Below are 18,537 nucleotides of genomic sequence, written 5' to 3'. Positions count from 1 at the left end.
AACTGGCTTCAGTGCCGGTGGCACATAAAAAGTACCATCCAATCGTGGTTGATGCCAGCCCCCTCTAGCCCCTGTGCTGGTGGCATGTAAAAAGCACCCACTACACTCTCGTAGTGGTTGGTGTTAGGAAGGGCATCCAGTTGTAGAAACACTGCCAGATCAGATTGGGGCCTGGTGCAGCCTCCTGGCTTCCCAGACCCCAGTCGAACCGTCCAACCCATGTCAGCATGGAAAACGGACATTAAACAATGATGATGATGATGAATCCAGGCTTCTAGCTCATGAAACACCTCTGTGGAAAGCAGCTCTCTGAAAACGGAAAGATGGCGGCTTCCTTATGCAGATCCTACTCCAATAAAGAGAAAATCCACAAATCACCCAAATATATAATAAAACTATTGAAAAATGGAGTTAGAAATATTACTGTTAATATATTGTTTACAACAGCTTCATCAATTCACACCGGAACCAATATTTTATATAACAACAATAAGAATGGAGGAAATTGCACCTTTAATTGGTGATTACACCATACATTATTGATGATCATTTCTCTTATGCCAGCATCCTTAGATACAGGAAAAGATATGAAATACCAGTCAAATTAATATATCTGAAATTTCTTAAAATTCTTCTAAGCAATATTTGGATTTACTTGTCATTTATGAAGAATTACCATGGATGTTTATTCTACTTGCATTTATTGGTATCTGATTGCTTCGATATATACTTAACCAAATTCATTTAACACTGAGTGCTTTATAGGTATCTGTGTGGGTGTATTAATCCTTTTTACTTCTTATATATATATATATATATATATATATAATAATAATAAATATTAGGGAATAAATCCAATTTTATAGTAAAATATTATATTATATTAAATTAGAGACAAAACCACTATTAGGCAAATCAAACAATGAAAGATTTAAGCCAATACATAAATTAATTTATATTATTTAAATATGTAACAATTATTAAAAAATATAATTAATATCCACTACGATCGTTTCCTGGCTACTGTCATCAAATTTTTGAGTCACAGTCATTCATCAGGTGGTTTCAAATTTTTCTTGGCGAGTTAGTTCATTGTTTAAAACTCGCCAAGAAAAATTTGAAACCACCTGATGAATGACTGCCAGATCAGATATAATATATATATATATATATATATATAGAGAGAGAGAGAGAGAGAGAGAATTGACCTCGCCTGGGTTTGTGCCACGTAAAATGCACTAAGTCTACTCTGCTGAGTGGTTGGTGTTAAGAAGAGCATCCAGTTGTAAAAATCCTGCCAAAACAGTCACAGAAGTCCGGTGTAGGCTTCTGTCTGGTCGGCTCTTGTGGTACCATTTCACCCATACTGGCATGGAAGACAGGCATTAAAAATGATGATGATGATGATGATGATGATGATATATATTTATATGTATGTATGTATGTTTGTTCTGCATTCATTTTTCTGAGGCATTGTTTTACAGTTTGATTCCCTTCTTGTTGCTATGCTAGGTTGAGAAAATAATTATTTTAAAAAGTTCTCTTCACCCTGACATCTGTCAAAACTGCAGAAACGAATTTTTCAACCTGTGCTCACATGAGATAAGGTACATGTTGGATTATCTAATGGCTGCCCCGATAATTACAAATGCTAAAACTTCCACAATCAGTCCGCCCACCATCATGTCCTGAGATCCCAGCAAAATACACACGTGGACAGGTACAGGCACCTGCCCAATTCCTGTTTCAAAAAATCTCCCTACAAATGTATCAAGCCTGCACACAAACCAACCCCTTCAAAATTGTCCCTATGCAAATATTTACTCCCAAAACTTTTGTTGCATCATAACTCACTCACAGTTTAGGTACCTAGGGGTCATAACTTGATAAATCACTTGCTTAATCAAGTTATGACCCCTAGGTACCTAAACTGTGAGTGAGTTATGATGCAACAAAAGTTTTGGGAGTAAATATTTGCATAGGGACAATTTTTATTTTGCTCCATCTTTTTTCACAGCACTCACAAAATAGATGCGACTTTTCCTTCCACACCTCTAATAACAGAGAGCATCCACATATTATTTTTTTATGTCTTGCATTCCTGAAGTGTTCGTGTTTTAGATAAACATCCAGTGTGAAACCAATTGGTAAGACTGGTTGTAACTAATCTATGATACCTGTATACAACACTGCATTAATATTTATACATCCAGTACACCCACTCAATTGACAAATATATAAAGGTCTATTGTCTCGAAATTATGGATTTTTAGATGACTGTATATATTTATATACACATATATATGTATGTTTCTTTTTATATGTTTGTGTGTGTGTGTGTATGTATGTATATATTTATATATACATATATATAAATATATATATATATGTGTATAGACACATATGTATGTATATATTATATATATACATATATATATATATATATATATATATATATATATATAAATATAGAGGTTATGAGAGGCAATGGTGTCACTGAGACCCGAAGGTGTCAGGTAATGCTGAATAAGTGCTATGGATAGACCGTAGTTAAGCTCCAGGTTCGGTGATTATGCGAATGAGTCCAACGTAGGTCATATATCAGCGTGTGTATATAAAAAAATTTTTTCCATAATGAGATAAAAAAACCAAGTCTGTGTAGATTTTAGAACATTTATGAATAGATATACATACACACACACACACACACATATATATATATATATATATAAATATATATATATATATAATATATAAATATAATATATATATATATATATGTATATGGACATATATGTATGTATGTATATATACGTGTGTATATATTCCTTAAATTCCTTAAAAATGTTTTAGCCCGAAGGCCGTAGCCATGCTGGGGCACCACCGCTGAATGAGCTACACTAATATGTGAATCCACCTCTGATACGTGGCACTTGATCAACAAAGGAGTTCGATGCTGCTGCCCGCATCTGCGTCTCCAGTCGTGAGGTAGGTTCATCTGGGACTCCCAACAAGAAGAGATCCAGTTTAGTTTTAAAGAAACCCACATCCACACCATGAAAGTCTCTCAGGCATTTAGGGAGGATGTTAAAGACCTGTGGTCCTCTGAAACCCAAGCTGTTGCAGTATGTGGACCTGTATTTTGATGGTGATGTTGGAATCTTTGGCACCATGCAGTGGCGCCCCGTTCTACGGTTGGGGTAACTTTGAATGCCAAAGTTTGGGACAAGACCCTCCAGGATTTTCCAGATGTATATCACCGCATATCTCTCTCGCCTCCGCTCTAGGGAGAAGAGGTTTAATACTTTCCGTCTTTCCCAGCAGCTGATATTTTGCATTGAGACGATTTTCTTTGTGTAGCTTCTCCGAATTGCTTCGAGTTCTGCTGTTAGTTTTATATTGTGTGGTGACCACTGTTGGGAGCAGTAGTCCAAGCGGCTGAGGATGAATGTTTTCCATAGGACCATCAGTGTCTCCTTCTCTCTTATTCTGAAAGTTCGGAGAATCCATCCAGCTAGCCGTCTGCATTTTATCACCAGATTAGTAATATGCACTTGGAAAGATGCATCATTACTCATGTCAATGCCCAGGTCATGCACTGATTTTGACTCAGGGATTGCAATTCTTCCTGGGCCAGTGTATCCAATCTGCACGTTGTTTACCTATGTGTGCTGGTAGCGCAGGGCCTGGAACTTACCTGCATTAAACTGCATGTTGTTGTCCTCAGCCCACCTGTATATTGCGTCCAACTCCTGTTGCAGATGCGCAATATTTTCAGGGTTTTGTATTGCGTGGGAGACTTTTGTGTCATCTGCATAGCTAGCAAGGGTGGTCATCGTAGCAACTGAAGGCATGTCTGAAAGGGCCACTATGAACACCAGTGGCCCGAAGACCCTGTGGGACATCGCTTGTTATTTGTGTTTCCTTGGAGGTGGCTCCATTGCTCACAACTGCCTGTTTTCTGTCTTTTAGGAAGTTGTGCAGCCACTCTCCAAGTTTTCCGCCTATGCCGAGACCACTCAGTTTGTGACAGATCATACCATGGTCGACTTTATCAAAGGCTTTTGCAAAGTCGAGATATATTACATCCACATTTGAGCCATTTAGTAGCTGTTTCAACACCCAGTCATAGTGTTGCAGGATCTGTGTTAGGCAGCCTCTACCTGGTCGAAATCCATGCTGGGTGTCAGACAGCAAGTCATTTTCTTCAAGGAACATGATTAGTTTCTTATGGACTATTCATTCCATGACTTTGCTGATGTGTGAGGTCAGAGAGATAGGCCTATAATTTTTAGCATCTGCTCTGCTACCTCCATTATGGATAGGGCATATTACCCCCTCTTTCAATTTGACTGGGAGCTTACCACTTGCAAGAAAGCTCTGAAAAAGAAGCTGTAGCGGTTTTGCAAGGGCTCGTTTGCACGATTTGAGAAGGATCGCCGGGAATCCATCAGGTCCAGCAGCTGAGTTTGTGTCAATCTCATCTATGGCTAGTGTGATATCATCATCTTCGATGTTGATGTACTCAATTTTTGCCTCTTTGGCCGCAGGTAAAGTGGCAAAGCATTCTTCTGGGTTGTTTACTTGCCTGTGTCCTAGAGGTGTAGTGAACACACTTTGGAACTGTTCGTTCAGTATTTCACTTATCCTCATGTGATTTCCTGTGAGAGAGCCATCTTTTTGGAAGAGAGGTCCTATTCTCTGGTGCACTGTGGCTGTCTCTTTGGCAAACTCAAAGAAAGCTTTAGGGTTTGATTTTATATTTTCTATTACCCAAGCTTCTTTATCTGCTCTCTCCTTTTCATGGGACTGATGCAGACTTTTCTCAGTTTCCATTAGCATTCTTTCAAGCCGAGACTTCTCACCACTTTTGGTGTGCTTGCTCAGGCGGTTCGCAATCCTTGTCCGTCGTCTCATAAGAATCTTCCTTTCTCTAGGGATCCTGTTTTTGTTCTTGTGTGTGCTGGCCCTGCACACTGGGACATATTTGTCACATATGGCTTGTATTATGGACATGAAGTGTTTGTGTTTCATGTTAATGTCTGGTGTGGAGAGACATTTAGGCCAATCCTGTTTGAGGATCTCTTTCTCAATCAACTTCCAGTTGGCTTTATGAAAGTTTAAGTTGGAGAGATGGTGGATGCTTCGTATAGGCTGTGTGTCTACGGGAGCTTTTGTTCCATACATAGACAGCTCTATTATGTTGTGATCTGAGATCATTGTCGGCATCACATTAACATTATGGATAATATCCATATTGTTTGTGAAGCAGAGATCCAGTATATTATCTGCCCTTGTTGGTTGCAGAACTATTTGCTCCATGAAAGAGGCATTTGTGAGATGGAGCAGGGACTCTGCCTGTGCCTGCTGATGGTGTGTCATCCCTGAGAGCATCTGCCCCCCCAGGCCATTCCACATTGGGGAAGTTAAAGTCACCCATATAATGTATATATGTATATAGACATATATGTATGTATACCCAAATAATAAAACAGATGTAGAGATAAAAAAAAAAGCTAAACTTACCTATTTTCTTCTTCTGTTCATGCACTTTTTTCTTGGCATCTTTTACCGTTTTTTGACTTTCTGCAACCTCTTGAACGACCTTCCTACAATATATCATGATACTCTGAAAGTATTTGTTTATCTCACTCTTGCCCCGCCTCTCTCTCTCTACATATATATACACACAAGTGAGTGGGCAAACGAAAGAAGGAGACTCAACAAATTTATTTGAACTTACATCTGTTTTAATCCATAAGCATTACCCACTATTCTAATCTCCTTGGCCCCAAGGCTGTATTTTGTTCGACTGTTCGTACCCGTCCACTGTCCAAAATCACACTCTGTGTCAGTTGCTCGTTTTGTTTGCTCTTGTCCCTAATTCTACACAAGAAAAATTATGGACCTGTTTGTCTCCCGTTCGTTTTTACATTCAGTACACATTATATTGTTTGTTTATACACTTTTCATTTATATATGTATATATATATACACACATGGCTTAGTGGTTAGGGCATTTGCCTCAAAATCGTAAGGTCATGAGTTCAATTCCCAGTGATGCGTCATGTCCCTTCAGCAAGACACTTTATTTCCCATTGCTCCAGTCCACTCAGCTCGCAAAACTGAGTAGTACCTTTATTTCAAAGGGACAGCCTTGTTACACTGTCACACTGAATCTCCCTGAGAACTACGTTGATTTCACAAGCAAGGAGTTCCATTGATTATATCAGCTGGGACCCTTGTTGTCGTAACTGATTGAGTGCTCCTTATATATATATATATATATATATATATATATATCATCATCATCATCATTATCGTTTAGCGTCTGCTTTCCATGCTAGCATGGGTTGGACGGTTCAACTGGGGTCTGGGAAGCCAGAAGGCTGCACCAGGCCGAGTTTGATCTGGCAATGTTTCTACGGCTGGATGCCCTTCCTAACGCCAACCACTCCATGAGTGTAGTGGGTGCTTTTTACGTGCCAGACGGGTCTGGCAAATGGCCACGATCGGATGGTGCTTTTTATGTGCCACCGGCACGGGGGCCAGGCGAGGCTGGCAATGGCCAGGAACGGATGGTGCTTTTTACGTGCCACCGGCACGGGGGCCAGGTGAGGCTGGCAATGGCCACAAACGGATGGTGCTTTTTACGTGCCACCGGCACAAGGCCAGTCGGGATGGCACTGGCAATGGCCACGTTCGGATGGTTCTCTTACGTGCCACCGGCACTGGTAACTCAGCTGCAATTTCCATTGATCGATTTTGATTCTGATTCTGATTCTCACTTGCCTCAACAGGTCTTCACAAGTAGAGTTTTGTGTCCCAAGAAGGGAAGGTATGCATAAGTGGGCAGGCTATATCCCATGTAGAAGGCCACGGGTTATGGTCTCACTTGTCCTGCCAGGTCTTCTCACGCACAGCATACTTCCAGAAGTCTCGGTCTCTAGTCATTTCCTCAATGAGACCTAAAGTTCGAAGGTCGTGCTTCACCACCTCGTCCCAGGTTTTCCTGGGTCTGCCTCTTCCACAGGTTCCCTCAACCACTAGGGTGTGGCACTTTTTCACACAACTATCTTCATCCATTTTCGCCACATGCCCATACCAGCGCAAACGTCTTTCTTGCACACCACATCCAGCTTTTCTCTCAAAATACTTACACCCTGTCGAGTATGAATAGTGACTTTACACATCCATCGGAGCATACTGGCTTCATTTCTTGTGAGATTACGCATATCCTCAGCAGTCACGGCCCATGTTTCACTGCCATGTAGCATGGCTGTTCGTACACACGCGTCCTACAGTCTGCCTTTTACTCTGAGCGAGAGACCTTTTGTCACCAGCAGAGGTAAGGGCTCCCTAAACTTTGCCCAGGCTATTCTTACTCTAACAGTTACACTTTCAGCACACCTGCCCCAGCTGCTGACCTGGTCACCTAGGAAACGGAAGCTATCAACTATTTCTAGTTTTTCTCCCTGGAAAGTGACAGAAGTTGGTCTCAGAGAATTTTCAGTGTTTATTGTTCCTGAGCATCTGCCACATACAAAAACCATCTTCCTAGTTAGCCTTCCTTTGACATTGCTGCACCTCTTATGTGTCCATAGCTTACACTTGGTGCATCTTATAGAGTTTCTACCTACACCTTTTCTACAGATCGAGCAGGGCCATCTACCTGAAGGCGTTTGTGATTTGTCTACCTTCCTACTTATTAGGAATTTGGTTTTAGCTAGATTGACTCTAAGGCCCTTCGAGGCTGGCAGACGGTCAGGCTTGGATGGTGTTTTTATGTGCCACCGACACAGGTGCCAGACGAGGCTGGCAGACGGCCACGCTCGGATGGTGTTTTCTTATGTGCCACCGACACAGGTGCCAGACGAGGCTGGCGAACGGCCACGCTCGGATGTTGTTTGTTACGTGCCCACAGCACGGAGGCCAGTCGATGCGGTACTGGCTACGGTCACGTTTGGATGGTTTTCTTATGTGCCACCCACAAGGATACAAATTCCATTGGTGTTCATCTATTTTTATTTGGTTTGATTTGATTTTGATTTTGATTTTCACTTGCCTCAACAGGTCTTCACAAGTGTCACAAGGAGGAAGGTATGCACAGGTGGACTGACTACGTCCCAGGTAGGGGCCACTGGTTATGGCATCACTAGTCTTGTCGGGTCTTCTCACGCACAGCATACTTCCATAAGTCTCGGTCTCTAGTCATTTCCATGGTGAGACCTAACGTTCGAAGGTCGTGCTTCACCACCTCGTCCCAGGTTTTCCTGGGTCTACCTCTTCCACGGGTTCCCTCAACTGCTAGGGATTGGTACTTTCTCACACACCTATCTTCATCCATTCTCGCCACATGACCATACCAGCGCAATCGTCTCTCTTGCACACCACAACTGATGCTTCTTAGGTACAACATTTCTCTCAAGGTACTAACGCTCTGTCGAGTATGTACACTGACATTACACATCCTTCGGAGCATACTGGCTTCATTCCTCACGAGCTTACGCATGTCCTCAGCAGTCACGGCCCATGTTTCACTGCCATGTAGCATGGCTGTTCGTACACATGCATCATACAGTCTGCCTTTTACTCTGAGCGAGAGGCCTTTAGTCACCAGCAGAGGTAAGAGCTCCCTAAACTTTGCCCAGGCTATTCTTATTCTAGCAGTTACACTTTCAGTGGTCACCTAGATAACGGAAGCTATCAACTACTTCTAGTTTTTCCCCCTGGAAAGTGACGGAAGTTGTTTTCTGCAGATTTTCGGAGGTCAATGCTCCCGAGCATCTGCCATATACAAAAACTATCTTCCCAGTTAGCCTACCTTTGACATTGCTGCACCTCTTATGTGTCCATAGCTTACACTGGGTACATCTTATAGAGTTTCTACCTACACCTTTTCTACAGATCGAGCAGGGCCATCTTCCTGAGGATATTTGTGGATTGTCTACCTTTCTACTTATTAGTACTTTGGTTTTAGCTAGGTTGACTCTAAGGCCCCTCGATTCTAAACCCTCCTTCCACACCTGGAACTTCTCCTCCAGTTCTGATAGTGACTCAGCAATTAGAGCGAGGTCGTCAGCATAGAGGAGCTCCCAGGGGCAACCTGTTTGGAATTCCTCCATAATTGCCTGGAGGACTATGATAAATAGGAGGGGGCTGAGTACTGAACCCTGGTGGACCCCAACCTCTACTTTGAATTCTTCTGTGTACATGTTGCCAACCCTAACCTTACTTACGGCATCTCTGTACATGGCTTGCACAGCCCTCACCAGCCATTCATCTATCCCTAGTTTCCTCATTGACCACCAGATGAGGGATCGGGGGACCCTATCAAAGGCTTTCTCCATGTCAACGAAAGCCAGGTACAGGGGCTTATCTTTGGCTAGGTATTTCTCCTGCAGCTGCCTTACCAGGAATATAGCATCAGTGGTGCTTTTCCCTGACACGAACCCAAACTGCATCTCATCTAAACTAACTCTCTCTCTAATTAGTTGGGCTATGACCCTCTCCGTAACTTTCATTACCTGATCCAACAGCTTGATACCTCTGTAATTATTTGTATCTAGGGCATCACCTTTACCTTTGTAGCAGTTGACTAGTATGCTGCTACACCAGTCATTAGGTATGACTCCTTCATGTATCACCTGGTTGACTATACGGGTGACTAGGTTATGGCTGACACTGCCAGATATTTTGAGCATCTCTGCAGTAATTCCTGATGGGCCTGGGGCTTTTCCTGTCTTCATGCTTCTAATTGCCTTAGCTACCACGGAGCTATCAACTCGGATAGCTGGTCCCTCTGTTGGGTCAACATTTGGCAGACTCTCTTTATCCCATTCTTTTTCTTTATTCAGCAACCTTTCATAGTGGCATCTCCAAACCTCTCTCTTTGCATACTCATTTAGCGCAAGTGAACCAACATCCATGCGAACACACTTCTCTCCTACCACATCACGATTCTTTCTCACACACTATCTTGCAACACGAAATACCTCAAGTCTTTCATCCTCATGGCTCAGAACATTGGCAAATTTTTTCTTATCCGCTTCCCCTCTGGCTAAGTAAACCTGTCACCTAGCTTCCCTTTTGGCTGTCTGATACAATTCCCTGCTACCACCGTTCTTCCAGTCCTTCCAAGCCTGTCTCTTTTGTCTAATAGCCCTGTCATATATATATATATATATATATATATATAAAGAGAGATAGATAGATAGATAGATAGATAGATAGATAGATAGATAGATAGATAGATAGATAGATAGATAGATAGATAGATAGATAGATAGATAGATAGATAGATAGATATTTGAGTCAAGTACATCAACATCAAATCAAATGGAAATTGTAGTTGTAACTCCCCTAAAAAGCACCATCCAACCGTGGTTGATGCTAGCTCCCTCTGGCCCCTGTGCCAGTGGCACATAAAAAGCACCCATTACATTCTCGCAGTGGTTGGCGTTAGGAAGGGCATCCAGCTGTAGAAACACTGCCAGATCAGATTGGGGCCTGGTACAGCCTCCTGACTTCCCAGACCCCAGTCGAACTGTCCAACCCATGCCAGCATGGAAAATGGACGTTAAACGATGATGATGATGATATTGCAGAACACTGATGAAATGAAATGCTAGCTTACATCATGTTTCTACAAATGTTACGTAACTATTATGGCGTTTTGATGAAATGCGTGTGTGTTCATAAAGCATTAAATAGTACACCTGTTTTATGTGTGTGTGTGTGCGCACTTATATGTACATTGACTGGATCTTTACCAACCAACTAATTTAGGCATTGGCTGCTGCAAGGTCCCTATATGTTTAGGAATACACCTGCCAGATCATACTTACTTTGATTGTTGTTCTTCTTCAAGCTGTTGCTGAAGATAGTCTTGTAGCATCTCCTCTGTCTGGAAAATAAATAACAAAAAAAGCAAATAACAATAACAATAAAATAACGATAATAATAATAATAATATAATAATAATAATAATAATAATAATAATAATTGTTTCTGTTGCATGTACAAGATTTGAAATTTTGGGGAAGGAGCTAGTTAATTACATTGAGCCCAGTATGTATCTGGTCCTTATTTTATGGACCCTCAAAGGATGAAAGGCAAAGGTCGACCTCAGTGGGATTGGAACTCAGAACGTAGATGGGTGAAAATGCCACTAAACATTTTATCTGACATACCATCGATTATGCCAGTTTGTTACCTCACTACTACTACTACTACTACTATTAAAAAAAAAAAAAAATAATAATAATGGTTTCAAATTTCGGCATGAGGCCAGAAATTTCGGGAAGGAGTAAGTCGATTGCATGAATCCCAGTGCTCAACTGGGGCTTATTTTATTGACTTTGGAAGGATGAAAAGCAAAGTCAACCTCAGTGGAATTTGAACTCAGAATGTGCAGACATATGAAATGCCACTGAGCACTTTGATCGGTGCGCTAATGATTCTCCATCATACTGCCTTACCACCACCACCAATACTACTACTACTATTACTACTAATAATAATCGTTTCTAATTTAGGTAGATTACAAGCAATTTCTGAGGGGAGGGGACACTCAATATTGTAGACCCCAATACTTGACTGATACTTTATTTTATTCATTTCAGAAAGGCAACGTTGGCTTTAGTGGGATTTGAACTTGGAATGTAAAGAGTCTGCAATAAACACCACAAGGTATTACGTCTAATGTTGTAATGCTTGTTCCAAGGTCATGGGGCACAGCACAAGGCAAAGAGATGAAAGACAAAATGTTGAGTCTTCAGTTGATCGAGTCACACCTAGGAAGATGTTTGCTGATCTTTTCATCTTTCACCGATTATATACAGGTGAAATTTACATGCATACACACACACATGCATGCAAACACACACACTTGTTCACATGTATGCACATATACACTCACACGTGCATCTGCACACACAGAGATATACTTGGCTACATGCACCAGCAACAGATTCTACAGCTCTCTCAAACACTGCATGTATTCAATTGCTGTGGTCTCTTGGCATCTCCTCCATGAGGCCCAGCATCTGGAGGTCAATCTTTACCCCTTTATCCTATGTTTTTGAGGGTTTTCTTCAATTATAAGTTAGATTTACTGTAAGTACCCCATGCTTCTTTATACAGCTGTCATCATCCATACATATCCCATAACCATACTAATGTAATCTTCTAATCTTCTCTCTTGCAAGCTGCATCTGTTTCCTCTTATACACAGTTTTTTTTTACTCAGCTCATTTGTACTTCATCATTCATGTACACTAACATTACACATAAAATAAAGTGGGTCTGCTTTGTTTGTTCCTAGCCTTCACAAATCCTCAGTGTTTAGTGTTCCTGTCTCACTACCACGCAGGATCTCACTTTGTATGTAAGTAACATACAATCTTCCTTTCACTCTTAGAAAGAAACCCTTTAATTCCAGCTTAGGTAATAGCACCCTGAACCTCTTCTAGCCCATTCTTATTCCGGTTGCAATGCTTTTAGAGAACCCTGCTCCACTGCTGATCAGGTCACCTAGATATCTGATGCTAACAACTTCTTCCATCTTAATTTCATTTACAAATTATTGACCAATCTAAGGCAAAAGATGAAGATACTTGCTCAAGGTGTCAGGCAGTGAGATCAACATAAAGATGTCCTTGTAAATCAAAATCCTTAACCACCCAGCTTTGCCAGGGTGAACTTAGATCCTGTTTTATTGATCCTAGAAGGTTCAAAGGTGAAGTGAAACATGGCAGGATTCGAATTCCAAACATAAAGAGAATTAAACTAAAGACGGTAAGGTACTGATTTCCTCAACTTAATGTCCTTTGTCTGAAGGGCATTAGGTTGAATATGAGGTGAAGAATCTCATATGAAATTATTATGAAGTGAAGAATCTTACTTCTTGTTTCAATTGCAGCACTGTGCGTCGATTCTCTTCCTGTAGTTTCTCTTTTGCTAGAATGGCATCCTCTCGAATGATTTTCGATTTTAATCGTAGCTTCTCCAATTCTAACATTGACTGTTTCATATCTTGTTCTTTCATTGTGTTCTGCCATTTCACAAACTGCCTGTCTTCTTTTCCTCCTTTTTCCAGTTCCTCAAGCCTTGAAAACAAACATACAAATGAATAAATGCATATATTTATTTTCATATATATTTACATATTTATACACACACACACAAGATATAAAAGATGTGTTTGTATATATATATATATATATATAGACAATAATATAAATAATACATGTGTGTGTGTGTGTGTGTGTGTGTGTGTGTATGTGTGTGTGTATGTGTGTGTGCATGCATGTATGGGTACAGGACAACAGTAAACAACATGAAATACGAAAACAAATGAGTTCAATACACAAACAAGAGAAACAAATGGAAAACAGGACAAGTAATATAAACAATGAACCTTCATCAGTTGTCAGCTGTCTTTCTACTCCTCATTTCGAGCACTGAATGACAATATGAGTCTTCAAAGACAGTTGCTCCCATAAGTACCAAAATAAAATTTGAGATTTATGGAGGGTCTAAGTTGGGAACAAAAACAGGACAGACAGACTGAATAAATGAAATAAAATAGCATTCAATAGATTTGATTGGAACTACATGTATTTAATAACAGTTTAACTCAACTCAACATTACTTTAAGTTTCATGGAAGTAGGACAAATCCATCTCATCAGATGTTCAGAAACATCTGAAAAAATGGATGTGTCCTACATCCAATGAAGAGCTGACTCAAACTGTTTAAAATACATATATGCATATATATATATGTATGTATGTGAGTGCATATATATATACATATACATATATATATATATATATATATATATATATATATATATATATAGTAATATTATATACCAACAGAATGTGGCAGTCCTATATAGGACAATGTTATTGTTGTTATAGCCCCAGGAAAACATTTTTTCCAGCTGGCTGTCAACACAGTTTGTGTCCTTATAGCATTTGCAAGGGAGATCATTGCTCTCATCTCTAGCCTTACGCGATACTCACAGACCAAGTTTCTGGATGTTATCCGTCCTCAGTGTGAGTTAACCACAAGCTAGTGATGAAAGCTATCTCCACTCTCAAATGATATATATTCTTTAAGTGACACACAGTCGCTGATCTCATATAAAGAAAAACAACTTGTTTTAAATCTCTGAGTGAGAGATCTACAGTAACAGTACCAACAGAAATGTAATTTAGATTCAGTTGAATTAGGTACTTAAATTGAGGCACCTTGTTAGAATGAGCTTATTTACACACTCAGACAGTATCAGATGATTATCAAACTCTACATAGAATTTTTTCCATCCGATATTCATGCAGTGTATGCAGATGGTATGATCCAACTTAGTGAATAAATCCACTCTTGTTTGTTCAAACAAGTACTTTATATAAAGATATTTTCCAATAATTCCAAAGTGCAGATTTCAGGGTAGGTGAGTAAAATATAAATGAGTAACAAAGCTGTTTAAGTTTCACTACATTACGGCTGTTTCAAGTGACTCCTTTAATTGATTGATGAAAGCATTACATCATTACAAAGGAAACCATTCTCATCAGGTGACTGCATAGGCATCATGCATAAAGGACAAGTTAGATATTTAAACATATTCATATCATCAACAGAGAGCAAATATTAACAATGATTCCACTGCTAAAATTTTTGGCAGAATGCAAAAGAGACAGTACAGCAACAGACAAATCAGAAATATGCTAATCTGTGGTTTGTTTCTCGCTGTACTATCTCTTTTGCATTCTGCCAAAAATTTTAGCAGTGGAATCATTGTCAATATTTGCTCTCTGTTGATGATATGAATATGTTTAAATATCTAACTTGTCCTTTATGCATGATGCCTATGCAGTCATCTGATGAGAATGGTTTCCTTTGTAATGATGTAATGCTTTCATCAATCAATTAAAGGAGTCACTTGAAACGGCTGTAATGTAGTGAAACTTACACGTCTTTGTTACTCATCTCTCTCTCTCTCTCTCACTCTCTCTCTCTCTCTCTCTCTCTCTCTCTCTCTATATATATATATATATATATATATATATATATATATATATGATGATAATAATAATGCATTATTAAGCCTTTATATCTTTGTATGCTATGCATATGTTCTTTTTTTTTCAGTGTATACCATGTATACTTCCTTTTATTTTGCTTTTTTATCATTTCATTATATGCAAACCCCTATACTTTATGTCTGTCTTTGTATTATCCCCCTCACCCTTTGCCCTTGTGGCAAATAAATGAAATCATCATTATTATTATTAAAATGTTCTCAAAACAGCCAATTAGCTTCTTACTAGAAGTTGAGTAATGATTGAAAAAAAGTCTTATTAACAATTATGTACACCAATATATGAGTGCCAGTTTTGTTCTGACGCATGGATTTTTAGACAGCTACACACACACAAACACACACATAATCAGATCATATACAGATGTGGTCTACACATTTATATACATTCACATATATCACCATATACACTGGGACAGAAAAAGAATAGATGAGAGACTCCAACCTGATATCTATATATCTATCATAGTCTGGAAGAAACATGCTAATGATTATACCTCAAACCAACTGCCGCTTTCATCTGTTAACTATAAATATAAGCTATTTCCACTTCTACAAAATATTGCATTTAGTTTCTCAGAATATTTATGGTACCTCAGCAGATAGGTATTCTACTATGGTATTCTGCTACCCTCCCCCAACCACTATTTTGAAGCGTTCCGTAAAGATGGGGTGCTTTGATGGTTCACCAACTACTTGATGTGTTATTTTAAATTTAAGCCTCTTATTAAGGCAATGTTATATCTTTAAAGCATATTAAGCTTCAAGGTTATCAACAAAAGCTAAACACATAATACATCATATTTTATTATACAATATTATACGATATCATATAATATCATATCAAGCAGTGAGCTGGCAGAATCATTAGCATGCTAGGCAAAAGTCTTAGCGGTATTTCATCTGTCTTTATGTTCTGAGTTCAAATTCCGCCGAGGTCAACTTTTCATCCTTTCGGGTCGATAAATTAAGTACCAGTTGCATACTGGGGTCCATCTACTTGACTGGACCCGCCCTCAAAATTTCAGGCCTTGTGCCTAGAATAGAAAAGGATGTGGTCGTTGCCAGTGCCATGTAAAAAGGTGGCATGTAAAAAACACCTTTGAGCGTGGTCGTTGCCAGTACTGCCTGACTGGTCCTCGTGCCAGTGGGACATAAAAGCACCCACTACACTCTTGGAGTGGTTGGCATCAGGCTGTAGAATCTTTGCCAGATCAGATTGGAGCCTGGTGCATCCTTCTGGCTCGCCAGTCCTCAAACTGCCCGACCCATGCCAGCATGGAAAGCGGACGTTAAATGATGATGATGATGATGATTATAAGATAGCAAGCTGGCAGAAATGTTAGCACACTGGGCAAAATGCTAAGTGGTATTTCGTCAGTCTTAATGTTCTGGGTTCAAATTCTGCCACAGTTGACTTTGCCTGGCATCCTTTCAAGGTTGATGAATTAAGTACCAGTAAAACACGGGGGTCGATATAATTGACTGGTTCCCTCCCCCAAAATTTCAGGCCTTGTGCCTTCAGTAGAAAGGATTATATCGTATTATATTATATCATCTAAATATTATAGGCACAAGCGTGGCTGTGTGGTAAGAAGCTTGCTCCCCAACCACATGGTTCCGGGTTCAGTCCCACTGTGTGGCACCTTGGGCAAGTGTCTTCTACTATAGCCTCAGACCAACCAAAGCCTTGTGAGTGGATTTGATAGACAGAAACTGAAAGAAGCCCATAGTATATATATGTGTATATATACGAGGGGTTTTCTTGCCAGGTCATCCATGCTGGGAGATTGTCGGAGGAATTCAGGGTCAGCATGGTAGTCAGACAGGGCTGTTTGTTGTCACCACTCCTGTTCCTCATCGTGCTGGACTAGGTCACCAGGACGGCCTATGCTACCTCTAGGATAGGTATTCAGTGGACACTGATGAACAAGCTGGAGGACTTGGACTAAGCAGATGATCTCACACTCCTGTCATATCGCCTGCAAGACATGCAGGTAGACCACCTGACAGAAACTTCATGACAAGTGGGCTTGAGGATCAGGTGGAAAAAACAAAAGTGCTGTGTATCAACAACAAGCAGGAAGAGTCAATCACAATCGAGGGGGCACCTGTGGAGGACATTAGTGAGTTTGTCTATCTTGGCAGCAAGATCAGCAAATCAGGTGGATCAGACGAGGACATCACGGCAAGAAGCAAGAAAGCTTGGCAAGCCTTCACTATTTTTTGGCTGGTATTGAAGTCCACTGCCATCTCAACTCAAACTAAACTCTGCTTATTTAGTTCAAACGTAAAATCTGTGCTTTTGTATGGCTCTGAAACATGGAGAGCCACCTGCAGCAACTACAAGAAGATTCAACAAATGTTTCCGGCAGATCCTCCATCTGAAGTGGTTCGACAGAGTGCCAAACACCAACCTCTGGGAAAGGGCCAACCAGGAGCCCATACATGTTCAGATTAGATGAAGGAAATGGAGATGGATCGGACACACACTGAGGAAAGAACCCTCAAATGTGACACGACAAGCACTTGACTGGAACCCGCAGGGGAAAAGGAAGTGAGGATGCCCAAAGCAGACATGGAAGTGGAGAATTTTGGACGAGCTCAGGACTGCCAGCCTGACATGGGAAGCAGCCAAGAAACACACCAATGACCGCAAAAAGTAGAAAACAACTGTTGAGGCCCTATGCTCCACAAGGGGCGAAAAAGGATTAAGAAGAATATATATATATATATTAAAATCTTAGGGTAGCAAGAATATTCATTGAAAAATTCTAAGTTACCAGTGGTCTAGCGAGAAAGAAAAGATTAGTCAATAGACTATATATTATTCAGAGAAGAATACAGTGTACATTCAAACACAAAAGAGATACCCGAAGAATAGGATACTTGACTTGCTAGAAAGAGCAGTTAAAACTCCAAGCCACCAATTGTAATTCCGAAAGTGATTGAAAAATAAAAACTTTTACTTTAATCCTAGACCCTGCAAGGTTTCTGCAGACTTAAATACAGATTGAAATAAGATAATTTCAGTCTATATCTGGTGCTGCATCCTCAGTAGGTTGCCAAGACTGAATCCATAGACATGGAGCTATAAGTAATCAGCCACGTGTCTATAGGTTCTAATATTTCGAATTTACTGCGCAGATGCGGAACTCAACCAGCACTAAATAAATAAATTGCTGATTTTCTTCCAGAATTAGCCAAAAAACATTTTATCATTAATTAAAATCTTCGGATATCTCTTTTGTGTTTGAATGTACTCTGTATTCTTCTCTCTCTCTCTCTCTCTCTCTCTCTCTCTATATATATATATATATATATATATATCACTGTGCTGGTGGCACATAAAAAGCACCTACTACACCCTTGGAGTGGTTGGCATTAGGAAGGGCATCCAGCTGTAGAAACATTGCCAGATCAAA

The 18,537-nt window shown here is 40.1% G+C and overlaps 1 protein-coding gene across 1 annotated transcript in view; it reads right to left on the bottom strand.

The window, feature by feature from the left end:
* LOC115219486 (cilia- and flagella-associated protein 99) overlaps positions 1-18,537 on the bottom strand; it is a 499,146-nt gene that overhangs the window by 54,878 nt on the left and 425,731 nt on the right. The window contains exons 11-13 of the mRNA XM_029789657.2: positions 12,905-13,109; positions 10,848-10,906; positions 5,527-5,609 (exon numbers count right to left, since the gene is read on the bottom strand). Of these exons, the coding sequence (XP_029645517.2) occupies positions 5,527-5,609; positions 10,848-10,906; positions 12,905-13,109 (347 nt within the window). The remainder of the gene's footprint in view (positions 1-5,526; positions 5,610-10,847; positions 10,907-12,904; positions 13,110-18,537) is intronic.

Source organism: Octopus sinensis, linkage group LG14 (genome assembly GCF_006345805.1).
Source record: "Octopus sinensis linkage group LG14, ASM634580v1, whole genome shotgun sequence".
NCBI lineage: Eukaryota > Metazoa > Mollusca > Cephalopoda > Octopoda > Octopodidae > Octopus > Octopus sinensis.
The sequence above is the reverse complement of the archived record's forward strand: the minus strand, read 5'-3'. Positions and strand labels throughout refer to the sequence as shown.